At 35.7% G+C, this 26,260-nt stretch overlaps 3 protein-coding genes across 8 annotated transcripts in view; 2 read left to right on the top strand and 1 right to left on the bottom strand.

Annotated features, from left to right (window-relative positions):
* Positions 1 to 4,103: 4,103 nt before the first annotated feature.
* Positions 4,104 to 17,870, bottom strand: LOC134541541 (cyclin-dependent kinases regulatory subunit-like). The gene is made up of 3 exons (XM_063385055.1): positions 17,679 to 17,870; positions 11,086 to 11,213; positions 4,104 to 4,942 (listed from the first exon to the last, which is right to left on the bottom strand). The coding sequence occupies exons 1-3, from the start codon at positions 17,735 to 17,737 to the stop codon at positions 4,851 to 4,853; spliced, it is 279 nt and encodes a 92-aa protein (XP_063241125.1). The 5' UTR covers positions 17,738 to 17,870; the 3' UTR covers positions 4,104 to 4,850.
* Positions 12,839 to 17,303, top strand: LOC134541539 (uncharacterized). The gene is made up of 2 exons (XM_063385054.1): positions 12,839 to 12,907; positions 13,430 to 17,303. The coding sequence occupies exon 2, from the start codon at positions 13,433 to 13,435 to the stop codon at positions 15,659 to 15,661; it is 2,229 nt and encodes a 742-aa protein (XP_063241124.1). The 5' UTR covers positions 12,839 to 12,907; positions 13,430 to 13,432; the 3' UTR covers positions 15,662 to 17,303.
* A 2,207-nt stretch (positions 17,871 to 20,077) lies between the features above and the next one.
* The window catches only part of LOC134541689 (nucleoporin SEH1), a 68,719-nt gene continuing 62,536 nt past the window's right edge, over positions 20,078 to 26,260 (top strand). For 3 of the 6 annotated variants that reach the window (XM_063385308.1, XM_063385306.1, XM_063385310.1), the window contains exons 1-2: positions 20,095 to 20,338; positions 23,010 to 23,218. In XM_063385308.1, coding sequence (XP_063241378.1) covers positions 20,223 to 20,338; positions 23,010 to 23,218 — 325 coding nt within the window. In that variant the 5' untranslated portion in view covers positions 20,095 to 20,222. Of the gene's footprint in view, positions 20,339 to 23,009; positions 23,219 to 26,260 lie in introns of all 6 variants that reach the window. The other 3 variants (XM_063385309.1, XM_063385307.1, XM_063385311.1) reach the window with 2 other exon arrangements.

The following is a 26,260-nucleotide window of genomic DNA, read 5'->3' as shown; positions in this document are numbered from 1 at the left end:
CAGCCAAGGGTAAATATCGAAGAGAACCAGGTGAAAGACGTTAACCAAGAGGGAGGAGGGGACGCAAACGAAGAGACTAATGATAACAGTGAAATGTGGCTGGAAAGTGGAGGCTGCCCACCTTCATCTCAAGAGGATGGAGTCGAAGAAGATTTCAAAGGTTTTGGGCCAATGCAACGGAACGCTATACCACCTGGACGCCGCGAACTGTATGAAATTTCAGTGTCCGGGGATCCAGCAGAAATGGCAAATAACCGTGGAAACCCATCAGCTGTGGATCAGTTAGTGCAAGTTACCAACCCTCAGACAAGCAAACTAAGGAATCGACTAAGCCTGAGAAAACCACAGAAGTTAGACAGTTACGAAACAAACTTCTGTGCTTCATCTGAACCGACCACCTATCAAGAGGCCATGAAGAGAAGTGATAGTATTAGGTGGAAGGAAGCAATTGATTCAGAGTTGCAGTCTATCGAAGAGAACAAAACCTGGACCAAAGTGATACCTCCGAAAGATAGTCATGTTATTGGGAGTAAGTGGATTTTCAAGATAAAGAACAACGAACGAGGAGTACAATCGCACTACAAAGCTCGTCTAGTGGCGAAGGGATTTGAACAAAACAACATGTCTGACTTGGGAGAAATATTCTCCGGTAGCGAAACTGGCGACTGTTAGAATACTGCTAGCGGTTGCAAATCAGCTAAGTCTGCCTATCTATCAAATGGATGTGCAGAGTGCGTTCCTGTATCGAAGCATAAAGGAGGAAGTGTATATGGCCAAACCGGAGGGAATGGAGTGTAATGGCAAAACCGTATATCGTCTGAATAAGTCCCTTTATGGCCTAAAGAAACCCCCCAAGTACTGGAATGATAAATTCAACCAGGTGATGGAGCAGGATGGATTCGTGAGATCAAAACATGATTATTGCTTGTATGTAAAGAATTCATTGGAAACAAGGTTGTACGTCCTTCTGTATGTTGACGATTTGCTGATTGTGGGAAATGAAGAAAAGGAAGTTCAAAGGGTTAAAATGAACCTGAATGAGCACTTCAAAATGACAGATCTCGGGGAAGCATCGAACTACCTAGGTATTTGCATAGCACAAGACAGAAAGAATGGAATACTCAGACTGAACCAAACGCAGTTCCTGAAATCACTACTGATGAAATATGGAATGGAAGATTCGAGACCAGTTGTCACTCCAATGGACCCATCCATCAAGATAGTGAAGGATGACCAACATCTCAAGGACTGGGAACTGGAAACAAGATGTCGTCAGCTGATTGGAAGCTTGATGTATGCAGCGGTAGGAACGAGACCGGACTTCAGTGCCACAATTGGTTTCGTAAGCAGGTACCAAAATAGCGCAAGCCAAGAACTTTGAAAAGCCCTAAATAGAATCCTACGATATATTAGAGGAACGTTGGATTTGACGCTAGTCTACAGGCGTCAGTCCGCAGTCCCAACTGTGGAGGGATATGTGGATGCAGACTGGGGAGGTGACGAAGGGGACAGAAAATCAACTTCTGGATCTGTGTTCTTAGTTCTGGGTTGCACAGTGACTTGGAGTTCAAAGAAACAACCCTCAGTAGCTCTCTCAACTGAAGCCGAGTATATGGCACTTAGCTATGCAGCTATGGAGGCGGTGTGGCTGAGAGGAGTGCTAAGCGACCTTGGTGTGTTAGGATCGGAAGAACCTGTGGTGATACACGAGGACAATCAAGCAGCCATAAGGGTATCAAAGAATCCGGAGAGTCATAAGAGATTGAAACATGTGGACATACGGCACCACTTCATCAGGGAGAAGATACAAGAAGGCGTAATTGAAGTGCAGTATGTCACCACCCAAAATCAGGTGGCAGATGGACTGACCAAAGCCTTGAACAAATCGTTATTTCAAAAATTTGTGTATAATCTTGGACTTGAGTAAACCCTTTTGATCATGTAATAAGTAGTAGTTGTTGTTGGTGTTTTGTGGTTTGAAAGCAACAAACCTTTTGTGGAAAAGCTAATGTGGTCAAACTAAAACTGGGTTCTCTAGTCGTACAAGGTGACCTACTTTGCAAGGGTCATGTAGTTCATAATGCCTGTGTTATAGGAAAATTTTATTGAGGGGGGGGGGGGGGGGGGGGTGTAGAAGTCAATAAAATGTTCGGTTGCTAGAGTTGGTATGACTGAGAAAAAAGAGAGCAGAGTGTAAATGATGGCGGAATAAAGGAGTGCGGTGTTATCATGTGGACTGGCATTATTACTGTATTTAAGTCAACAATAACCAACCTATATTAATGTGGCATGGAATATCTCAGTACATATACTCATTATGGCACATATCCAAACTTTTCTTACATATTCATAGCTTTAACCACCGTTTATATCCTAATAATGCATGTTTCAATGCACAGCAGAGGTATTCAGAGCAATACAGAAGTAAATCTTCTATTTGAACATTGTTAAACCACGAGAGCCAAGATAGTTGATTTTTCTTTGTTAGTTCAGCAATTAGGATGCATAGCTGCTGGGTCAGACCTCGTGTACTCGTAATGATACAGACATATTCTTGTATTCTGTGCATGGCTCGGACACTGGTGTGTGTGCCAACAGAATTACCAAAGTCATTTGGTGTAAACAATGTCAGTTGCACTTGTAGTGGCAAGTACACTATTGCACTATAACCACCAGTCACTAGTGGGCTCTCCAGGCATCCAAGTTGGTGTACATGTGGTAGCACGTACAAAGTACTCACAAGTTGAGTAGAAGGGTTTTTATTCACTGTGATTTATACAAGGCTGATTAACAATTATGTATATATAAAAAAGATAGCAATAAGCTGTGAAAAAAAGTTCCAACAGCAATTCAATCGGTTTAGTTGCTGACCAGGACACCTCATGGCCTGGCCTGAAAATTGAGAACTTATTTTTGTTTCAAACGCCCACTTAGAACAGTCTACCACCCGGAGTAGGCCTTAAAGAAGTAATAAAATGTTTTAATACGTTAAGAATAGCAGGTGTGAAGGGATCAGACAAGTACGAACATTGAAGTCGGCGAGGTTCATTGATAGCATCCTACCCCAAGACGGCAATCGGAAGAGCCTGGACGAGACCAAGATGTCATGGTGGCTAGACCACCATTAGGTCATTTTATAGTTACATGACAAAGTATTTAACATAGCCACCCTCTTAAACTAATTTAATCAAAATTATTAGGCATTAACACAACATAACTATTGATGTATTTTATATTTAAAATAAAATAAAAAATGATAAAAGATTAACACTTATATTTAAATTACATTATTACACGAGGGGACTGTGGTACAGATGCTAACTATGCCTATTGGCAGGAAGTTTGCAACGCTGGGCCATAGAGGGTGCTGGTCTGAAGTGGAGCGAGACACATCGCGCTTAGCAAGGGTGTAGCTCTAGCCGTCAAGTTTATGGTTTTTAAAATCTTATTACAATTGAAACATATTTCCTGTGTTAATAACATTTTGAAACTCAGAAATGTTGTTAGAGCATCTTCGGAATATTATGCCCAAGCCGTATTACATAAACAAAGCAGTCAATTTATTTTAATTTTAGGTTGCTTAATCTCAAAGCCGTTTATTTGAATGTATTTAGACATACATTAGTACTGTATATTGATATTAATGGGAATAGTGTATTGATTAAAATGTTTGTCAGCAATCACATTTACCTCTGGGAAAGAAAAATTGTTTTTATCGATTCTGTTTTTTCTGGGAATGAATTAAGAGCGTTACTTCAAGGGGCAGGTGTGAATGCATATTTTATGTTGTAATATACTTAAAACCACAAACCAAGAAGTTAAATTCCTGATATGGCATTCCTCTCTATGCTGTTTTTTTTACCACACTCATAATTTTAGTTCCCAGGAACTTATGTTAACAATGCATTTCAATCAAGTTTCTTGTAGTGCAAAAAAATGGCTTAATTTTTTCCCCTTACTATATTTGTATACACTGGCATATCCCCCCCCCCCCCCCCGAGATTAAAAACCCCTCCCTGTGGGGCCACTGGCCTGCTTGCTTGTGCTTGCATAATTGAGACTACGAAAAGAGATTGAAAAACAAAATAATGTCAAAACTATAGTTTATGGAGAATTTACCTTTTTTTATTTAATTTTTTGAGATTATTGTATGCTTATAAAACAAAACATGGGCTGTATACAACACACAAGCCCCGTATCCAGAGATCACAAGTCAGTTAATCCCACATACAAAACTCTCTAGTCGCACTATTATTTAATGTTCAAAAAAATACAAAAGAAATGACACTAATATTTACTATCAATCTAGCACTAGAATAGTGTTACAACCTTATCATCATCCATAATGATACACTTACCAACTACACTTTCTAAAAACAAGGTCCAGTGTCATTAACTTAAAGAAATAAGATTACATATCATTAACTATGTTCACAATATATACAATTTTTATATTAGAAAAAAAAAGCTAACAATTTCTTTGAATTATTGTCTTTACAGTCTGTAAAATTTAGAGCAGAGTACAGAGTCTAAATCACTTCCAATATTTGAAAAAAAAAATCAATAATTAAAAAACCATAAATTGTTGAAAGTTATGATGACAATTTTAATTTAAAAGTTAGCATCCCACAAGTTTGAGTATTAAATGTAAAACTCAAAATTTTGCCACATGCTTCAGCAGTAACTAAAGACACTGTATTTCACTTGCACCTGCGAGTAAAAATGTACAAAAAATAATGTGTGCTGTTAGAAGAACGATGAGCACAAGTATACATAAGACACGATTGATATATCTACAGCTGGTCAACAAACAACATAGGAACACAAAGCACACGCAAACATCATGATGCTCATTTGACGGACACACACTGGGACATGGGATCAACGCCTCCTTGCGATTCAGCTGGCTTGCGCATTCGCCGGAACAGCAGCACGTGTGGCTCTGGAAAACAAGGACGACCTCAGCTCATTGGCTTTCGAGACCAGTCGCTTATTACTCCTAGGTTAAGGTCACGTCCAGGGTACATTATCATTTTTACGGATGTGACAAGCTGGAAGTAAAGAAACCGTATGTCACTTACGACAAAAAGTAGTCGCTAAAAATTCAGGCACAATATAGCACGTGAACGTTTTACATAATTTTAGAACATTATTCTCTGAAATAACTGTAAATGTATTCTTCAGACCTATAATTTATCTTGTAATTTGATTTTAACAGGTGCAATGTAATGATTCAAATGGTAGTCAACAAACACACTCTACGAATGGAAAACTAATAATTAGTTTTAGCATGCATTCTTATGGGGGTAAAAACATATTTGATTAGCGCTCTAGTTTCATAGAATGAATTAAGAACATTACTTCAAGGACTATTATTTGCACAATAGCTTACTCCTTGGTTTATGCCGATCACTTTTTTTGTTTGATGTGAACTTTTCATTTAAATGTTTTGCTAGATGAAGTGAACATATTATAAACAAATTTCTAATTTATATTTATAGTTCCAATATTAATTGATTATATGAATATTTTATAATGACATAAGTTATACCCACATAAACATTTTATTAGAATCATTTGTGAGCACATCTTGAATGTAATGAATTCACCTTTAGCACTTTTCTAAGCTCTATGATAACTCCTGGCGAATGCAACCAACTGAGACCAGTGGCGTAGTCAGGATTTGTGTATGGGGGGTGTTAAGAAGCATGTCCCCACCCCCGTATTAAAACGGGGGGTCGAGGGGTCCTCCCCCGGGAAAATTTGGATTTTAAGGGCGCCATCTGGCTAGAGAGCAAACGCGTGACCGCGTACATAGCATGTCGTTCTTGCTCGGAGCTGAGTGGCGACATTCGGAACTACTCTTATCTCCTCCTTCTCATTGCCCCACCCCACTAGTACCCACCCTCCTCCCCACGCCGACACTGCTGGCCAGATAAGAGCCGCCCTGCCGCCTCGCCATGTGTCTGAATCACTCTGCGTCCTTTAGTTTACCGTAGCCGGCGTGCCAATTGCATCTATGTTTAGTGTAGCGATATAGCAAAATACTTATTTTAGTGGTTGATAGTAACGTGTTAACACTTATTGTGTATATGTCACACAGACAAATGTGACTGCATACGTAAAAAAAAATTCTGTCTGAATTACTGACTTAGAAATACATGTCTGAACACTACTTTACATTGATGGTTGATTACAATGTGATGTTTTCCCGGTTATTCGCAAAACTACTTGAAAACCTCTATGGTGCCACCAGTAGTCACACTGTGAATGAGAATTTTAATTTACACACACACACATATATATATATGTAATACCAAAAATGTTTAACGTTTTCTTTCTTAATTTTTATGTATATATTTTTTAAATTTTCATCGGTTACTAAATTAACAGCATTTCTGCACCAAGGGTGCGGGCAGTTTTATTCAGTCACAAGGGGGTCAAAAATACGTAGGCAAACAGCAAATTTCCAGACTAAAATCAGTAGTAGGGATATTTTAAATACAAATAATTTAAAAGGCACACATTTTTACTAACGGCTGTTACATTTTGAGTTTTCATAATGAAATTTTTTTTAAGTTTAAGAATGTTTGGTATGAAATAAAAAGTAGATAGGTAAGTTTTAAAAAAGTTTGATGACAAATGAAACGAATCTAAATCATCAAAGAAAAATATTTATTCAATAATATTAAATCTTCAAGTAACAAAATAAAAATATACCTTACAGCAAAAAACATTTTCTTCAATGCAGCTGCAAAATAAATTTTTATCATTCAACTTTCTTCATAAGCACTGCACTACACAGTTTTTCAAGTATGACAAATTGAGTAAACGAAATCCATCCCTCTCGGCACAGACTACAGGTTTAGGTAGATTTCGAAGTACCTATCGCTTTATGAAATGTTCAAAAAACTTCTATAAACTTCTGAAACTTTTTAAGCATCCTGTACGTTCTACAATATTCAAAATTGATCATATGAACACTGTCTTATTCCATGGCCCAAAACTATTTTAAAAGATTTAGTTCAATTCATCCAGGAATAACATAGAATGTATTTCATATTACGCCTTCACATTTATTACCTTCTAACACTACTTTTCATACCTTGCACTAATAAGTGGTAAAAAAAAAAATTTGCTCTGGATCATTGTTTATGATGATATGAAGATAGTTAAAAATAAATTTCAACATATTTGATAGGAACTATAAAACTTTTTTCAACCTCTATTATAACTGTAAATAGTTCGTCGTATCGACAATTGTTTCAGCCAAAGGTTTTGGATAATGTTTAGGAATTTTGCAATAAATTATTTCATTTTTGATAGTATATGAACTAAAATGTTATGATTTTTTTTGTCTTTTCACCATTTTTATTCCCACGGATTGCAGTAATGGCTGGCTACATAATATTTTACTTCATATAAACGTTCTTGACAATACGTATATAGAAAGTTAAATAAAAATATGAATGACTTTGATAGTGTACGTACATGGTACGGAAGTTTATTTAGTTCTTTTTATCTCCACATGAGTTTTTTTTTCAACTTCTTGCGGTCTAATCAAAAATTTTTTTAGACCAAAGTTTTAGATAAAAAATAAAAATTTAACATTAATTGTTATATAATTCATTTTTTAAGGTTTTACCATAAATAAGAACGTATTTAATATTGTACATGGTATGGGAATTGAGTTTTTTTTTATATTTCTACCCTTGCTATTTACAACCCCTTAAGCAATCGTTTGGCTTATCAAAAATTGTTTCAGACAAAAAATTGTGTTAAAAATTATTTCATTTACAAACAATACTAACAGATTTGATGATGTGTCTACTAAAGAAGTTAAGAACTTTTCTGTCCTCGAACTCATGTTTTTTTCCGACCCTTGCATTTATGGTTGGTCGTATCAAAATATGTATTCAAAGGTTTTTGGTATTACTCCTACGAGTTATAATACGTTCAAACGATGCAATATTTGTCATACTATGGGATTTAAAGCAATTGTTAAGTTAATCAAAACCTTCCCCATTGTACCGCTTTGGTGGGATTATGCCCATTAAAGAATTCGACCAAATTTTATTACTATATTTTATTTATCACTTTGGAAATTATTTGTGCACAATTAAGGCAGTATCCTGTCCATAAATTGTATATGTATATACACACAAACGTTTTATTCCACGATGGCTTCGGTATCTATAGAACATTAAACGAAAAATTATCTTAAAATTTTCCTGCAGTCGCACTTTGGAAACGGCTTCAATAACAATAGGTAGTCTTTCTTCGAAATACACCTAAGAATCCACAAACCAAACAAAATAGAAGAAGAAAATAATACATAGAGATAACCCACAAAATAAAATTGTTTTTAAATATAGAACTGTGTTAAAGATTATTTAAATTTTTGAATTTATTTGCATACAATCAAAAAATAAACATTTTTTTTCCAACAATGTCCACACCTTTACTTTCTTATTTATGCAGATACCAATTTTACATGTTCTGTTTGAAATCACCTTCTGCATTCAAATTTCTCAAACTCACCACACGCATATGCACGAGCACATTTAAACTGGTTTTCTTGTTAAACATCATTTACCTATCAGAATGACACTTGGCATATTACCTGTATAAATACTAGTCCTATAAAAAGTACATTGTAAAACCCAATATTTAAGTTGAAATTAAATTGCCGTGTTTTCTAAATATCTTCATTGAAGGACTACATCATGACACGTTAGTGTGGTTCTGACAAATAAAATGTAAGATTGAGCAGCGAGCTTGATAACATCTTCAAAAACTTGTTTGTAAATACATATCATAAATCCTTTCAACCCATTACAATCCCTCTACTTATGAATGTGTTAACTCTCTGTCACCGTTATGGAAAGAAATTCAATATTGTTTTTGTTTCCTTCTTAAATATATATATATATGTACGTTATTTATAAATATAGGAACTTATAATATAATTTTTAATACTGTTCTTCTTACATAGTCCACAGACGATACTGAACAAAATTTCTACCTATTATTTACTTAGGTTCTCTCTTATGGGAAGATTGCGGGTGTATCTTGGGTCCACCAACTCTGGCAGTAATGAATTCATGTAGAACTGTATAAGTTTTTCTTCCATTAAACTTTTCCAGAAATGGTCACCTTTTGTAATTTTCTGAAAAAGCATTCCTTTTGGAGTCCAAACGACAAAAAGGCAGAATTGGCGACCTCTAATATGGAGTTATCCCTGACTTTGGTACATGTACATATGACCAATCTTAAGATGCATTTTCCCATCCGTCAGTTCACAAAAATTAATTTTTTTCTCCAGAATTGCCGTTTCAGGAAGCATAGTCTTGGCAGTTGCAGGGTATTTGAATTCAATGATGCCATCACTACCAATGAGCCCATCAGGCGATGCTGCTAGAAATTGTATATTTTCGTCAATGAAAAGTCCTGAAGGAATTATGACTAAGCCCAGCTCCTGTTCCAGCTGAGTGACTGCATGAGATTCGTTCTCAATTCCATATTTAGTTGCTTTGTTTCCAGAGAAGGTTGAATATAAAATAGATTGAACTGTTTTAGAGTGCGGTGTTGTTTCTCTCATTCGACATATTTTTCCGAAATTTGAAGCCATCAGACGCTTTGCTCTTTCACATTTCCACAAGATACAGTGCCTTTGTCCAGTGGTTGATGACTGGATATCCTGAATTTTTTTGCTGTCACACTGCAGTCCTCTCAAAAATTCTTCTTTTTCCTTTTCGTATTCTTCAGGATTCATGTCTGGTAGCTAAGAAACATTGCCATATGTGAGTCTTCTGAAAAGTTAATTTTCTTTTTAGTCTTCTTTGTGGAGTTTTCCGAGCGCCTCTTTTTTTTTTCAGCAGAATTTTTTTTGCTTTTAAATATTTTTTTTGAATATTCACCAGGACTGTGATTTGTGAATTTTTTTGTGAATTTCGGCTTGTTCGTTACCATCTGCATTGCACGAAATCACGGAAAGTTCACTTCTGGTAAGGTATCCACAACGGAGAGAAAAGTTGACTCTTTTACCACTAACAAACTTTGCAACTGTATTATTAAAAGACTAAGCTCTGTTTGTTGTCATGTTTTTCAAGAGACATTCTGCATGATGAACTACCAGATTATTTGCTGACATTATTTCATCCCACATGCCCATACTTTTCATACTTGGAACTATATTCTCTTCTAGGCTTCTAGAACCATCACAATAGTATTCTCGCTCACTGCACTTTGGATGGTCCCCGAATACATGAAATGGTCCATTGTGAATATCACTCCATAATTCCTTTACTCGTTCTTGTTCAGTTATTCCTCCGACAGGGGGAAGAGGAGGAGAAGGGCCACTATCGCCCTGAGCAGGCAAGGCCTCGCCCCCCGCCCCCCCTCACTCGGTGGGAGAGATAGCAGCCGGCTGCCGGTACAGCTAGCTACAGAGGGCGCCACGAGGTGGCTAGCAGTTTCGCCCGTGCATACGTTTACCTTTATTAGTGCCTCAGAAGATTTTCCGCAGTTTCCGCCTGTTTAAATGCAGGAATCAATGCAAGAAGGTCTAGGGCGCATCTGACTGGTGAGTTCCTTTAATTCTGACGATTTTTACTGCACAAAAAAATAGGTTGAAAAAAGCCATTTTCGTGATATTGGCGGGGTCGCAAAAGTGTTAAGGTGGGTATAAAACAACTTATATCAACCAGACCGACGTCGAATGTTCTTTTTATTCCTTTCCTGCCCAAACAAAAATTGAAAATCTCAAGTTCTTTCTAAAGGAGAGATATAGAAGTAAATGTCTGCAGTGGCTTCTTTCCATCGTCCAGACGGCGCCCTTAAGGTGTAAAATAGTGCTATTTTAGCAGTTTTCGGTACTTAAATTTAAATATTGTAATGGTAGAAATTTTATTAATTTTAATATGAAATTTGTTTGAGTGATGAATAAGAAATTAATTATAGATTTGATGCTAAGGGAAGGGGGGGTTTGAACCCCTAACCCCCCCCCCCCCCCCGGCTACGCCCCTGACTGAGACGGCACACCACTACACAAGGACGCAGCGAGAGGCGGCCAGAAGCAGTTACCTGGCGTGTGCATCATGTAGTGCACCCAGCCGGGACTCTGCTGCACCCCGATGTTCCTCCACTCCGTCTCGTTCATCAGGTGTGTCCTGGGCACCAGCTTCGCTATGTCCTGGGGCAGGATCACGTGCCTGCAAGGACCACATCACAGTCGTCTGGCCCCTGGTTCACCATTACGGCGATGCAACTGTCTCTGGTCACATACTGATGGGATTCATCGCTACATTGGTCAAGCGTGGACCCTGCTCATCACGTAACAAAATCGGCCAAACCAATGTAAGGGAACCACGATGGCAAAATGGTCAGACCAGTCGCCTAGGGACAGGATCGCGGCGATTGGCACCGTATAAACCCTTAGGGTTAAAATTTTGAAAAATGATAAAAATGATTTGGTAGCACTTGTATGTTAGTATTAAACCTATCCCTTTAATATATTCGGTGATACAAATTTTTCTTTTTGAAACCTAACACAACTTTTAAAGAGGCAAGTTCTGGAAAATATTTATTATTCATTCGTAACTTCAGCATAATTAGCTTGGAATGTATGATTTATTATAATAAAAAAACCACTTAGGAAAAGAAACTGTAGCTGTTGTTTGTTTATTATTAATAAACATACCTTACCTCTTGCTTTACTAGCTTTCGAAATATTAATTTTTCTTCCCAAATCCAAAATTACACCTGCAAAATGGTAAAGAATGGGTTAATAGTTTTGGTATGTTTATTATTGATACCTACTCAATATCTTCTTATGGATATCTTAATATCTTTGGAGATATAATAATTTTAAAATCATGTTTACCCCTTTTTCACACTCGTAAGGGTGAAATTGTAATATATAGCCAAAAAATTATTGTTAAAAAATGTATTATCAAAATCTATCCAGAAGGTGTTATGTGATGCCAGAATAAACTGACAGACAAAAATTTTAAAAACCAATTCTTTTATTTCTAAATACACAATGTTAATAGTCTCTTTCTATTGATTTTTGATGAATCCATGCATGAATCCCTCATTCTATGTCCACGCAACAATTCTATGTCCACACAGCAATTCTTTTATTCAGATAACAATCATATTATATTATTCTTCATCACCTAATTTTTTTTTGTTAACTCCTTGTATTTACAAGGTCTTCATAAATATGTGGTTAACCAATTTAAATATTTTTAAAAACTTTTTAAAAAATTCTTACAAATTTTCACATCTATTATACATGGTGGGGAGGGAAGGGGGGGACAAAAAATGGATTTTTGTCATAAAAATGTTTAACCCCAATTTTGTTTAATTCCTTCAGACACCTTCAAAGTACTCTCCATTAGATGTGATGCACTTAAGTCTTTTTTACCACTGTTTCAAGCATCTCTGGAACTCTTCAACTTTGATATTCTCCAGTGCTCTTTGCGAAACTGTTTTTACCGCCTCCACGTCATCTCGGGAACAGGAAAAAATTGATCCATATACCGATATTTCAGTAGTTCACATGTAATTAACTGTTTTAACATACAAGAGGTTAGGTAAGCATGCATTCCACATTAAATGAGCCTCAAAGCAAAAAATTAAATTCAAGATTTATGAAACCACAGTCAATTCACATCAATTATTAGTGAATTAGGTATGTAGTCATGAAACAATAACTGCCAATTTTGTCTTTTTTGTTTATGTCTTGACTGTTAACTTTCTGTATGTCTCATTAAGGCTGAGATTAAAATTTTCTTCTCATGTTGGAAGCCCTGGTTTGGATAAACACAAACAACTCCTGCCATTTCAGAGCCATTAATGTATCAATGAAACATTGGACTACAACATCTGTGTACTTGAAAAGGTATTTAAAAAACAGTACACTTAATAATAGATCTATTTTGACAAGTATACACAGTGTAACACCCATTACACAAAATATAGAAAAGTTTATATAATACTTTAACCTCCAGGAGTAAATCATTTCCTTTCTGTGGGAGTGAGGTTAAGTCCATTTTCATTACATAAACTAAAGTATATGTTATACATTATAGTTTTATTTATAGAAAATAGGTGTAACGGGTGTTACAAGTGGCTGTAATAGGTTGTTACATAATAATTTCTCATGATTATTTACCCATGTTTTGGATAGGACATTTGGAAAAATATTTACTACAAAAAAATGATTTTTCATTAATTGTTTCAAATTTATTTGTTTGTTTTTTGTTATTGAAATGTAAAAACTAAAGACAGTATAAGTTAACCTTGCTGAAAACATGTCATCTTTTTAAATAAGTTTGCCTACATAATTTTTCAATGTTATGATCTTTAATTAGTTTTATTACCTATTATTCATGTTAATAATCATTGTGTCTCTTACTTTCAGGTAATGGCGCCCACTGAAAAGAAGCCAACTAGGATGGAGAAATACAGAACCAAATTAAAATCAGATCCAGAAAAATGGAAGCAGTACTTGATGAAAGAAAGAGAGCGTGATAAGGCAAGGAGGTTACAATTTAAAGAAAAGATAGGAAAAGACAAAAGACTGAAGGAACAAAATAGAAAGAAGATCCGAGACAGAGTGAGACTACACAGACAAAAATTGAAACTCCAAAAAAGCTCTTCATCTACAGGTACTATGTCAGAATCTCCATTAGGTAGTTTTAAGTGTCCACAGTCACTTGGAAAGGCAGTAAATAAAGTAAGACAAATGCTACCTAGCAGCCCTAGCAAAAAGGCTGCAGTTGTAAAAAAGCTAGCAGTAGAAGTAATTGGGTCACATGTGTTGACACATCTACATACGTCAAAGAGAGGCCCTAAGACTTTATCACCTGAAGCTAGGGTTTGTGTACAGAACTTTTTATGCAGTGACGAAATAAGTAGGCAGGCACCGGGTAAACAAGATGTGAAATCTGTAAAACATCCTCAGACTGGAAAAAGAAGGCTTGTGCAAAAGAGGCATATGGTCATGACGGTAGGAGAAGCATACCAGGAATTCAAAGAGAGGCATCCTGAAGTTGTTATTGGTAAATCAACTTTTTATTCTTTGCAGCCACAGTATGTACTTCCCGTATCAGAGACTCCACACAATGTGTGTGTCTGTAAGTATCACAGTAATGTGTGTTACTTGCTTGAAGCACTTTCAAAGTGTATTGTTAAATTTCCAAAAATGCACAAAGTTCTTCTGACAAAGTTATGTTGCAGTATCACTGAAGAAAAATGTATGATGGGGGTATGTTCAAGCTGTTCAAATATAGACTTTGAGAAATTGATTACACACTGCAAAAATGAGATGAAAACTACAATTTCTTGGAAACAATGGGAGAGTGATGACAGTGGCCACTACAAGCTAAACACTTTCTCAGGATACTGTGAGAATGTTCTAAAGCTACTGCTAGACAAGATACCACATTTCAAGATTCACTGCTTTGTGAAAAAGGTGCAGGATAATTATTTCACTGCTTGTAAAAATAATTTGTGTGCAGATAATGCTGTCATCCAGATAGACTTTGCTGAAAATTATGCAGTAGTTTCACAAGATGAGATACAGACAGCTCATTGGAGCCATAGCCAGGTTACAGTATTCACTTGTTGTGTTTGGCTTGCTAGTGGCATTGTTAAGTCTTACGTGGTAGTGAGTGATGACTTATCTCACAGTAAATATGCAGTGTGGTTGTTTCTTGGGGAAATCATTAAAGACATTAAAAAGCATTTTCCCAGCATCAAATATTTGTTCATTTTCAGTGACAATTGTGCCAGTCAATTCAAGAACAAATATACACTTTCTAACATTTGTTACACAGAAAGTGATTATGGTGTAAATACAGAATGGAACTTCTTCGCCAGTTCACATGGCAAAGGAGCTGTTGACGGCATAGGTGGGACGGTGAAGCGTTTTGTGTGGATTGGTGTCAAGGCCAAAAGAATACAGGTTGCTACAGCTAAAGACTTCCATGACTACATTGACAAGAACTTGAAAGGAATTACAAGTGTCTACATAAGCAAGGAACAAGTTGTACAAACATCCGAGTCCTCTCAGCTGTATGACAGATGGCAGTGTGTTTTACCTATACCCAACATACAATCATGTCATCATTTCAGAGTTTATGACCAGAAGAATTTACTGATTGCTAAGACTGCAAAGTCTGAAATGGAAAAAACAAGTATTTGTTATGTTGATGAAGACTTGGTAGAGTGCTGTGCTCCGAAGACACGACTTCACTACGATGACATTTACACCGATTCCGAGACCGAGCACAATACGGAAGAATGTGACATTATTAATGCCTCTCAAAGTGGTATTGAAAAAGAAGATATACACTCAGGTTTGTTTGTTCTTGTACAGGTGTCAACACAATCGAAACGAGCAAGAAATGAAAATAAATATATATATGTAGGGGTATGCCAAGGCGAGATAGATGATGAACAAGATGTCAAGATAATGTTTTTGAAATCTTGTGGAAATGGTAAAGTGTTCAAATCTAATGAAACTGATGTTGCTTTTGTAAACATTAAAGAGTTGATTAGCAAGTTACCGACTCCTGAAATAAAATTGAAAGGAAACAGGATATACTACGAGTTTAGAGACAAAATTAATATTTCAGAGAAAGTTGCATGAAATTGTGGCTTATGTTAGTGCAATTTAATATTTGCCTTTAAAATAGTGACTGATGTTTTAAAATCTGTGTACATGTTACTTCAGCATATAGCATAATGACAAACAATTTTCCTGAAGTTTTCCATCTTTTGTTTAAATATTTGTTGTATACGTGGTTTAGTGCTTTTTTAAAATATTACATCAATAGATATTAAGGATTTGAATTCACTTTTACATTAAATGTTAGCTAAATAATACCTAAAATAAGTATTTATATTTACTTGAGTAAGATTATTAACTGTTTGTACAAAAACAACAAATATTTGGAGTGTGTTAACACCCGTTACAAGTTGTGTAACACCCGTTACGTCTTTCTTATTTGTTTTCTTTATGAACTATTAAATATACGTGAATTATGCAGCATTCCTCAAGACTATTATTCATTTAGCTTTTATATTTTATTTATAAATCAAATATTGGTGTTCATATCTCACAGAGTTTGTTGATTCTTCACTTGCACACGTATAATCGTGTCCAAATTTCGTAACACCCGTTACACTAACTTTAGGCTATATTCCATGTTATCTATGACCCAATCCTTTTTCATAATAATTTGTATGTATAAATTTTAACAAATTACATCTCTTGGTACCATTAAAACATAATTTGCTCTAAATAGTTTCAATATATTTAGTTTTTAGTGTGTGCTAATGTAACACCCGTTACAATGGAATGCCTCTAAGCATTTAAAAAAAATTATAGTTTTTGTTTAAATGCCGTTGATCAAACTTAACCAACCTTTCACTGTCTAACGATTATGTGGACAGAACCTAACCTGACAAAAATATAACATGGTTACCAATAGTACCAAATACAAAATAGGATTAAATTACTCACCTAGGTCTGAGGTGGATATAATTTCTTTTCTACTATTAGAAAATGATAAAATTTTGAACTCACTTGAAAGGACCCCATGGTCAATAAAAAAACTCAATTAAAAAATTACAATTGTCAATCTGATGAAGTTACACGCATCCAGAGAACTATCTGCACACAACAAATCCATAACTCCTGACAATCAAGCTGAATATATCCAAATACACAAGAAAACGTACCATTTGTAATTCCAAAAGCATACCAAACCAGAAAGAAATGATTTATTACAGTATACCTAACTGAATTCAAAATTAACCTATAGGTACAATGAAGTTAAGTACCAACCTTTCATTACATTTGACACTATAAACAACCATAAACAAGTCATTACATATATTATTGCTATACAATTAACAATTATGGTATCCCATCATTTGGCACACAGTTCTGTAACATGTGAAACACAATATTCAACATTACTTATATCATTAGCTTCCAGAAACATCTTCTGGCGAAAAAAAACCTGTCTAAGGTAATAATTCTAAAAGTATTTTTCTTCCGATAATACAGAATAAAAAAAAAACTTTCAGAAACTTAATAAATCAATTTTCCAGTGCTTGTGGAAGATACCATAAAGCTATGGAACATGTCATTAATAAAATCAATGAATATTTTTGATTTACATATTCAAACACACCCTACAATAAAGTGAGAAATTGATAAACTGGGATATATATTTCTTTTTTGCAACGAAACAATCTGTACATGTATTTCTGTCAATGCAAAATGGGAGTGAATTTTAGATTTTGAGATTCAATAACTATTATTCATCCTAAAATTCACCCACGCTGCCTAGTTTAGCAAAGGCCTCATGTGATTAGCCTAACAAGGTGAGGTTAGCCTTATACCGTCAGCAGTATAAGCTTCAAAACCTTTACTGTAATTACGCCACAATTATGTTTTAGTTAATACCATGCTATTAAGCAGAATGCTTCCATTCTCCTCCCCTTCCTCAAAAAAGCAAAAAATTACAATTAGCTATGATAACCTAAACTAGAAAAATCATTTCGAAATACATAACTGTAATTTTAATATAAATAAGCATGTTACCGTTTAGGCTACCAAACTACATGATTGGTTTAATTGTATCATTTTGGCTTACCTGTATTCATACACATCATCATAATACTTCTCTGAGTATTGAATCTGATCTGCCGGCATTTTTATAACTCACAAATATCAGAAAATCACAAAAACCTTTCACAAATAGGCTTATGCAAAATCACCATACAGAGTAATAACTTCAAAACAATAACCGTCAAAACTACCCGCCAAATGTTTGAAAATAAAAAAAACTACACAAAGATAACCAACAATACTAAACACTAACATGTGAACATGATAAAATCGTTGTTCAGCGCTTATTGTGGCAAAAAGTAAAACATATGTCGATCACTCTTTGGAGAGTAAGGGCGCGGTTACACGGGAGTCTGAACTACTTCAGGTGAACATGTTCAGCTGTTGAGTGCGGTTACACACAGTCTGAACATGTTTCGTTCGAGGCCATTTCTCATTTAACTTAAACAGGTTGGCAAAGTAGTTCAGATCGACATATCTTCTACATTAGCCTCTGATTGGCTGGTTAGAATATAAACAGTCTTTTGCAGAAATTCTAGATGGAAAGTGTTTCTGGCACAAGTTCGAGTAATATTTTACAGAATGCAACAAGAAAAAACCAACAGATAATTACATATATTTTTTAATTTATCCTAACCTTAATTTTCTTAAAACTGAGATAGGTACTCTCGCTCAAAATATAATAATAAATTAGTTTAAAAATTTTACTGTGCATGTTTGAATTCCCGATTTGTAAAAAAATATTGAGCAATATGTAAACACATTTCATTTCTGCTGATACTGCTGTATAAACAAGTGAGAAAATCCCGCGTTTTCTGAATGCAATTAAAAAATAGAGATCAACAACACAGTCATTCGTTGACAGTAGACAATCGGTTTTAGAGCTAAACACACTTTTCAGCAACTACCGTGTAACCGCACACTTTCGCGATTGTAAACGTGTTTACTTAAACATGTTCACCTGAAGTAGTTCAGGGTCCCGTGTAACCGCGCCCTTAGTCACGTTTGGAGTAATGGAAAGTTCTTGTTTTAATATTTAAGGGCCTGACAATTTCAACAAATACTATTCATTTTTTTGGTTCATAAAAACTTATTTTATTTGGCGGATACCTGGGTGACTATTATCACAATGAAAACAAAAAACATTTAACAGTTCATAAAAATACTGGGTACATTAAAGAAGCCATGAACATATTATGTATAGGAGTTCAAAGAGTTAAATGTTACCTGTAAATATTTCTGACTAGTTGGTACATCTTACATCAACTTGTTTTGTTAAGTTTTAGAACGCTAATAACATTCCAGTATAATAATATTATTCTGATCTAAGATATGGTGAACCACATGTAAAAAAAAATTAAACCAACATACTAAAGAATCATCTACAGATAAAGAATATCTTGTATTCTTAAAAACACAGTATTAATTTTAGAGAAGAATCAAATTTATTTTGTTGACTTAATTACTTTAGCTGATGCTTTCAGCTTTTACCAATATTTCAATTTAAGTATGATAAATTTCATATAACTATTTGTAGTAGTTAATAGTTATGATATAACTGTTCAACAAAATAAGAGCTTGCCTTTACATAATTCATGACACATTACATCAGCATTAAACTTTAACAAAAATTTTTTTTTCAACATTCTTTAGTTACATACAAAAATAATGCAACGATTAAAAGCAAGGATTAGAAAAATTTTTGCATATAAATGAATAAAATTAGCATAAAAAACCTTATTATTTCTAAGTATCGTAATTTGTGTTCCAAGGGTAAAGTAAACGATGGCAATCTTTTGCCTTAACACGTCCCTTTCCTCTTGAACCAGGTTCGTCAACTTTGATTTCCTGTTCCAATCCTTTGTCGAGTCTGGTCTTCTGTTCCTTGAGTTACTAAATAATGACAAACACACTCACTTATTATGTTTCTAAAAAAAAAAACATAATTTTATTGTCATTCTAATTTCAAAGTTCAACTTATCAGCAGGCAGTACACAATTGAATGAGTGTCAAGTTAATACAATATTACTAAAAAATTTACAATTATATCTGAAACGTCCATCTAACACAATATTAAGACTGGGCTCATCAACTACTAGTGTCATTAATTCAAAAGCCGCTGTTCTCCTTTCTAGAGAAATTCGTTATATTCTCAAACTCATCTGAGTGGCTACTTGATTCAAATGAGGAATATTTACATATATAAGATGCTATGACTGAAAAATATATATTTTTTAGCTCCGCCCATTATGGAACACATTGTTTATATTTCAAATGATAAATTAATTGTCTAAGACTTCCTCATTAAAATCAACTGTGAATCTCCGGTGCACTGTTTGTCCAATTTTAATTTTGTTACTGGTTCTGCGTGTTGTCTTTATTTATATTGAGTCTTTGCTATAGTTGGGCTCTACCTTAATATTCACTCTACGAGTGTAAACAACAATGAACATTGTTATTAATAACAATCAAGCTGTGTAAAACATTTTGTAGAATGTGAGCGTTCTTTGGTTAAGGAAGGGAGTCTTATTTGTTACAGATTAAACATATTATTGGGTATTTTTATTTAATGACATGTTCGAAGCGCAGAGCATTACCGCAGAGCACAAAGATCTTATTCATGATGTTGCTTATGATTACTACGGTCAGCGAATGGCCACGTGCTCCAGCGATCAGTTTGTCAAAGTAAGTATGCTTTGTTGGGTATGATCTAACAGGGAGGGGAATCAGGGTAATATACTAACTTCGCGGCTTTCCCGGAAATTATTAATACAATTCCGAAAATACTTTTTTCGAACACAAAAGACCTTCCTCTATCTACCCCGAAAACAGCGTCTTTAAATTCCTACCGGTGTCTTAGGAATCACCATTTATAGCTTACATTGTAAAACTTTGGTATCGCGTATCCAAATCTATCCATTGATACTAATGGCATAATCTTGAATACATTGCTCGTGTGGTACATGATGCTTGCTGTCTTAAGTACATCGAAAGAAACTGAATATAACAACAATTTTGATGTAACAATAAATTATGATCATATTATCAGATCAAATTAAATTTGAAAAGGTTTTTTTGATTTACTTCCTAACAGTGTTAGTATTGCAATATTTTTTGTCCAGGATCTTTCAACTCACAAAATTAAAACAGCAAGCATCATGTACAACAGGATAATTATAGAGAATCATGCCATCAGGATCACAGTATAAACTTGGATACGTGATACGGAACAGTTCTGCTTACATTACAGTACCTATGCATTGACACAGCCGTTGTCATTTTTTTAACGTTTGTGTACATGGAGTGTCACAGGATGGACAAGCCTAACATTTACAACAGTATTCTGAGGCTGCATTTGTGCATGTTTGGTTTAAATATTACAAATTTATTAAATAGTGAGAATTTTCATTCAGATTAGGATAAATTTTTTTTTTAAATATTGTGGATGGTTGGTTAGGTTAGTAAGCTACATTAAAAATACTCTAAACTATGGTATTATGGTAGTTTAGGAATTCCAATGTAGCATAGCGACGTGTTCACACAAGTCCTTTCCAAGGCCTGAACAGTTCCAGAGTTCATCGAAGGTTACAGAAGTTCGCAGCTCGTATGAATAACTTCATTAGCGGATCAAAACATGCACAAAATGTGTCCACATTGTCTTTCATTTACTTAAGTGATGGAGAAATTAGAGAATAGTCAAGCTGCATTAAAAATACTTTTAAAAAATGTGGACGGTTAATTAGCTTAGGTTAGCTATATAAATAATACTGTGTGTGAAATCATGTGAATTGTTAGTTAGGTCAGGAGAGGTACATCTTAAGTTGGTAATATCTAAGCAACCATTAAAAATATTTAACAGTATTTTTAATGTAATTATACGAACCTAACCAACCATCCACAATGTTATTAAGTATTTTTAAGGTAGCTAACCTAATCTAATTGACCATTCTCACTATTTGACTAAAGTTCTCCAGAACATAAACATACAGACCCACAACGGAAAGTGGCAACGTCAATGCACAGGTATTGTAATGTAAGCTATAAACAATTATTTCTCAGAAACCAGTTGGAATTTTTCAATGCTGTTTTCAGGGTAAATACAGGGACATCTTTAGTGTTCGAAAAAGAATTTTTGGAAAATTCATTATAAATTTTTGGGAAAGCAGAAACGTAAGAATTTTACTCAAGAGGGACACTCCTGAATAATGTTAACTGTTTCGCCAGTGATGTCAGTCTTTGTAAAATGACGTTTTGTCTTCTTCGAATTCGACTTGTGTTAGCGGAACATCCCTGCACTGAGACTGTGTGGGTATGGAGTGCCTCCTACACTGGTCCTGGAGTGAAGTTGCTGCAGCACTCCAGTAGGGTGGTCACACTGATTGCACTGTTCTGGCATCTGGCCCTGGGTGTGTTGGCTGCTCACTCTGATTCCTCTGCTAACTCTGGGAATGTAGGTGGTTGGCGAAGCTGCACTTGCCACTCACCGCGATGACTCGTAAAGTCCTTGGCACGTGTCTCAGCTAGTGTTGATTTATACAGACACAGATATACCATTCTGAACATTTTGAATTTTTTTTTTTTATTTTGTATCGCACCTTTAAACTAAAAAAAAAGGTGAGTTGCACTGACCGACTTTGAACTTATAAAGTAAGTGTTGGAAGCAATCTAATTAAATATTGGGGGTACACATTTCAGATACACACTAGATAAGTGTTCTAGAAAGAAGTCTGAACAAAAGGGGCCTATCAGTAAGTATTCAACTAACAAAAAAAATTTGGTTGTCTGTAAAGTCGGTTTACGGACGATAGTTTAACGTGAAAACGTCATAACAAAACATTGATGAAATGATTGCATACTGTTATGAATAAAATTGAATAATTTTTATTGAATTATCACTATTTTGTATGGATACAAAGAAGGAGTGAAATGAAATCTACAATTTAATTGATAAATTTACTTTTATTTGCACTCATTAATCCAAATATGTTTATTACTTTAACGAAGAGATTATTTTAACTTTAACTTTTATACGTGTTTGCTGTTTAACTTCTTCCAATCACTGTGTTATTCTGTTGAGGATAGGATGATGATGGGAAAAGTTGGAAACGAATGGGAGTGTTTCAAGTTTAATGTGCCTCGAAAAAGGCAAGTGGATGGTTGTTCGAATCGAGTGGAAGAGAGATAGATGCACACAAGTTTACAATGAGCGTAACGGGACACAGCATAATGGGACAATGTGCGTAACGGGACCCTTTTTCGTGCGTGTATCCGGCGTTCATCATTTATTAGATGTTGTCACGTCAAAAAAGAAAATTTTTTTTGTGCACATGAACTATGAGCAGTGTTGTTTGTTGAGGTTGTCCAGCCGAGGGCACGGGGGCTCGGAGGTTGAGGCTCGGCTGCCGCAGGTGTGGGACCAGGACGAGCAGGACGGCTGGCTCATGACGGCCAGCTGGAAGGCCCACAGCGGCTCCGTGTGGAAGGTGACGTGGGCTCACCCGGAGTTCGGCCAGGTGCTGGCCACCTGCTCCTTCGACCGCACCGCCGCCGTGTGGGAGGAGATAGGTGAGGCGGCCCCCTTACCAGCTCCAGGACCAAGTTCCCACCTCTTTCGGAAGCCAGGGATTCCACTTGGAATCCGGCAAAAAATTACTGAAATACCTCGGTGATGATAATTTGAAGGGGGAAAATTTGTGCTCCAGTCGGCAATGAATCAGTTGTAGGGATGGGGTAGGCTGCATTTTCTTTGTTTTTAAGAAAATTGCATAATAGGCAAATCATTTTAAAATGTTAGTCAGGAAATTTTCAAAATTTTGTGTCAGGGTAATGTCAGGAAAATTTTATTACAGATTTGTGTGGATGCCCTGGAGAAGGAAAAAAAAATAAATGGATGTGCGTAATGCTTTATAACTTTTACTATTTTATAAACCACGTTATTTTGCAGTCTCGGCATTCTCACCATGAATAAAACACGTAAATTTTTTGTGTGTAAAATTTCATATGTTTATTACATTTCCTTCCCTGATTAGGACAAAATCATATTGGCACTATGTAAAGTGTTAGAAATAATGCATTGCGTTTGGTTATTGATTATTATCATGAACCTAAGTAGCCATGCATTGATTTGCTACAATAAGTGCTATTTATTTAAACAAAGCCAGATTTGACACTCTTCACGAAGCAGTTTAAGAGTGGGTTCATACATGGTGGCTTTCTATGCAGTGGAAGTGAAGGAAGGCGAGTAAATGGCTCCAGACAAATAAATGTAAAACATTTAACATAAGAAAATAAATAACGAATAGTATCAAAAAAATTGTGTGCGTGGATTCCACACGCAACGGAAGTGAAACTTGCTGCTTATATAGGTATAGATAGTGATTAATTATTAGTATCTTTTTATTGAACAAAAGTTAATAATTGAGAATAGTAAGGATGCGGGTATGTCCTCATATAATAAAAAAAAAACTCAGGTAACACTGTTAAACAATACTGATGTATGCAAGTAATTAAATTAATGTTATGCACGAAAGAACACTATTTTCCCTGCGAAGATGGCCAGTGGTGCGGTGCACTTCTATAAGCTCAAACCCAGTTGTGTTGCCCTCTGCCCGAGTTGGGGTCGCGTCAGGCCTGCAGCACTGTGTGGTTAAGCCCCACGTGGGGCCCGCCCGAGGCTGCTCCACAGATCACAGACAGCGCCGACGACCCCGGGGTGGGGATAACTCGACGCGCCACCCCCAAAGAAACAATTGCCCGTGTGCAAGAGCGCGAGGGTGCAAATGCTCTAATGCGTAAGATGGCAAGAGTTGAAGTGTGTGAGTGCACGTGTGTGCAAAATTTCGTGCTATCTCCTCTGTCTGTTCCCCCACCACGTACCTAACTACTATTCCCCTCCACTCCTGGTTCCCCTCATGCATTCAGAAATTTTGTAACGCTCAAAAATTGTTACCCCCTCGGGAAACATGTTTCGCTCTAAAAATCTGGTCAAGTTCACGTTGCAATACCGTACTGGGTAGGTACTTAACACTGGTTGGAATAAAGTGGGGGAAATGTACGATGTCATGGAAGTTGGCCAACGATGATAAATTGAATGGCGAAACAAAGTAAAATATAGTATGTAATATTGGCAACAGAAAAAGCCAAAATAGCACAGTGAAAATTATGGTATGAGTTATGAAGCGATAGTAGCGGTCGTAGTATAAGGAGAAATTAATTAATAGGTAGAACTGAATATATTTATAAAGTGAGTAGAAACACAAAATAAGTATTAAGAAATTTGTTGAAATTTATTGTATAAGTGTGATAATGAGTGTAGTAGCCACAAGAGAAGAGTATGGTCGTGTATATTTATATTGAATTAATATAACGGCACAGTGTAGAGAAAGTATGTGTGGTTGTGAGTATAGTAGTGAACAGGACAGTGATGCTATAGTTTTTAAATGTTTGTGATATTTAGTTGTGTTTTATGTGCATTTTGTTTGATGTGTTAGGTGAGAGGTGTGTTGTGTAATAGTTTCTATGTGTAAGTGAATCATATTAGGTAATATAAAAAAAGGCTCTTTTTTTATAGGTTAGTTTTGCAATTGTTAAAGTGATAAAAACAAAGCGAACGTTTTGGTGAGGGTGGTTATCTAGTAAAAAAATGTTATATACTTATACATTGCGATATGGTAGGGATATTTATGAAGTCGCTGTGCTAAAGTAACTACGACCTGAATGTTCTTACGGTATAAGTGTGGGAATGGGCGTTTTGGACGGGGAAGATTCACCTGCTTGTTTTGAAAAGTTATTGTTTTTGAAAAGCAAATTGGTGTACAAAATATATTTTCAGTATCGTGATCTATACTAGAATAGATAGGGCTGAAGTATATTTTACGATACCGGAGAAGTTTAAATCAGTAAAAAACATTAAACAATTAAAGTATACACATGAGGTATTGCAAAATATACTAAACGGGGCGGGATTATAGTATACAATATATACTGTAGGAAATATATCTTTGATATTGTTTTCTTTACTTGAATAGGTAGGGCTGTAGTATAGAATATGATACCCAAAACTGAATTTTTTTTTTTTGTATTTACATTCAGAGGCATAAAGAGAGCCATTGGAACATCACTTTGAAGGATTTCTCACTTAAAATTATGCATTTTTTGGATGCCTTCAAGATGCTTTGAAATTATTAACAGATCAGTTAACAGAACCTTATTATAAAGGGGCCCACCTACCTGGGCTCACATACGGAGTGCCGAACTCCAGACGAAACCATACGATTTAAAATCTGCTCAAGATATCTGAGTAGTGTCTGTTCACGAAAAGCGATTGAGAATGTACTGAGGGCAGACAATTGGTTCCTTTTTTCCGGATTCACTTTTTAAATCTGTAATTTTTTGGGAGAGTAAAAGGTGCTAAGATGTGATGTGGTTGTCAAAAGTGCTCAGGGGTATTTTATTGCACTTTGAACGTAGTTTCTCTGGCATCTAATGTTACGGTTACCGCTTGGATCTCGTATTTGCCCCGTGCATGACGAGAAGACTGTGTGCCCGTTCGGAGCCTTGTTCTCAGAGGAGACACCGCGCTAGAAGCACCGGCGAGCGTCGCACTCA

The sequence above is a fragment of the Bacillus rossius genome, assembly GCF_032445375.1.
Source record: "Bacillus rossius redtenbacheri isolate Brsri chromosome 4 unlocalized genomic scaffold, Brsri_v3 Brsri_v3_scf4_1, whole genome shotgun sequence".
NCBI lineage: Eukaryota > Metazoa > Arthropoda > Insecta > Phasmatodea > Bacillidae > Bacillus > Bacillus rossius.
This window is presented reverse-complemented; position numbering and strand designations above follow the sequence as displayed.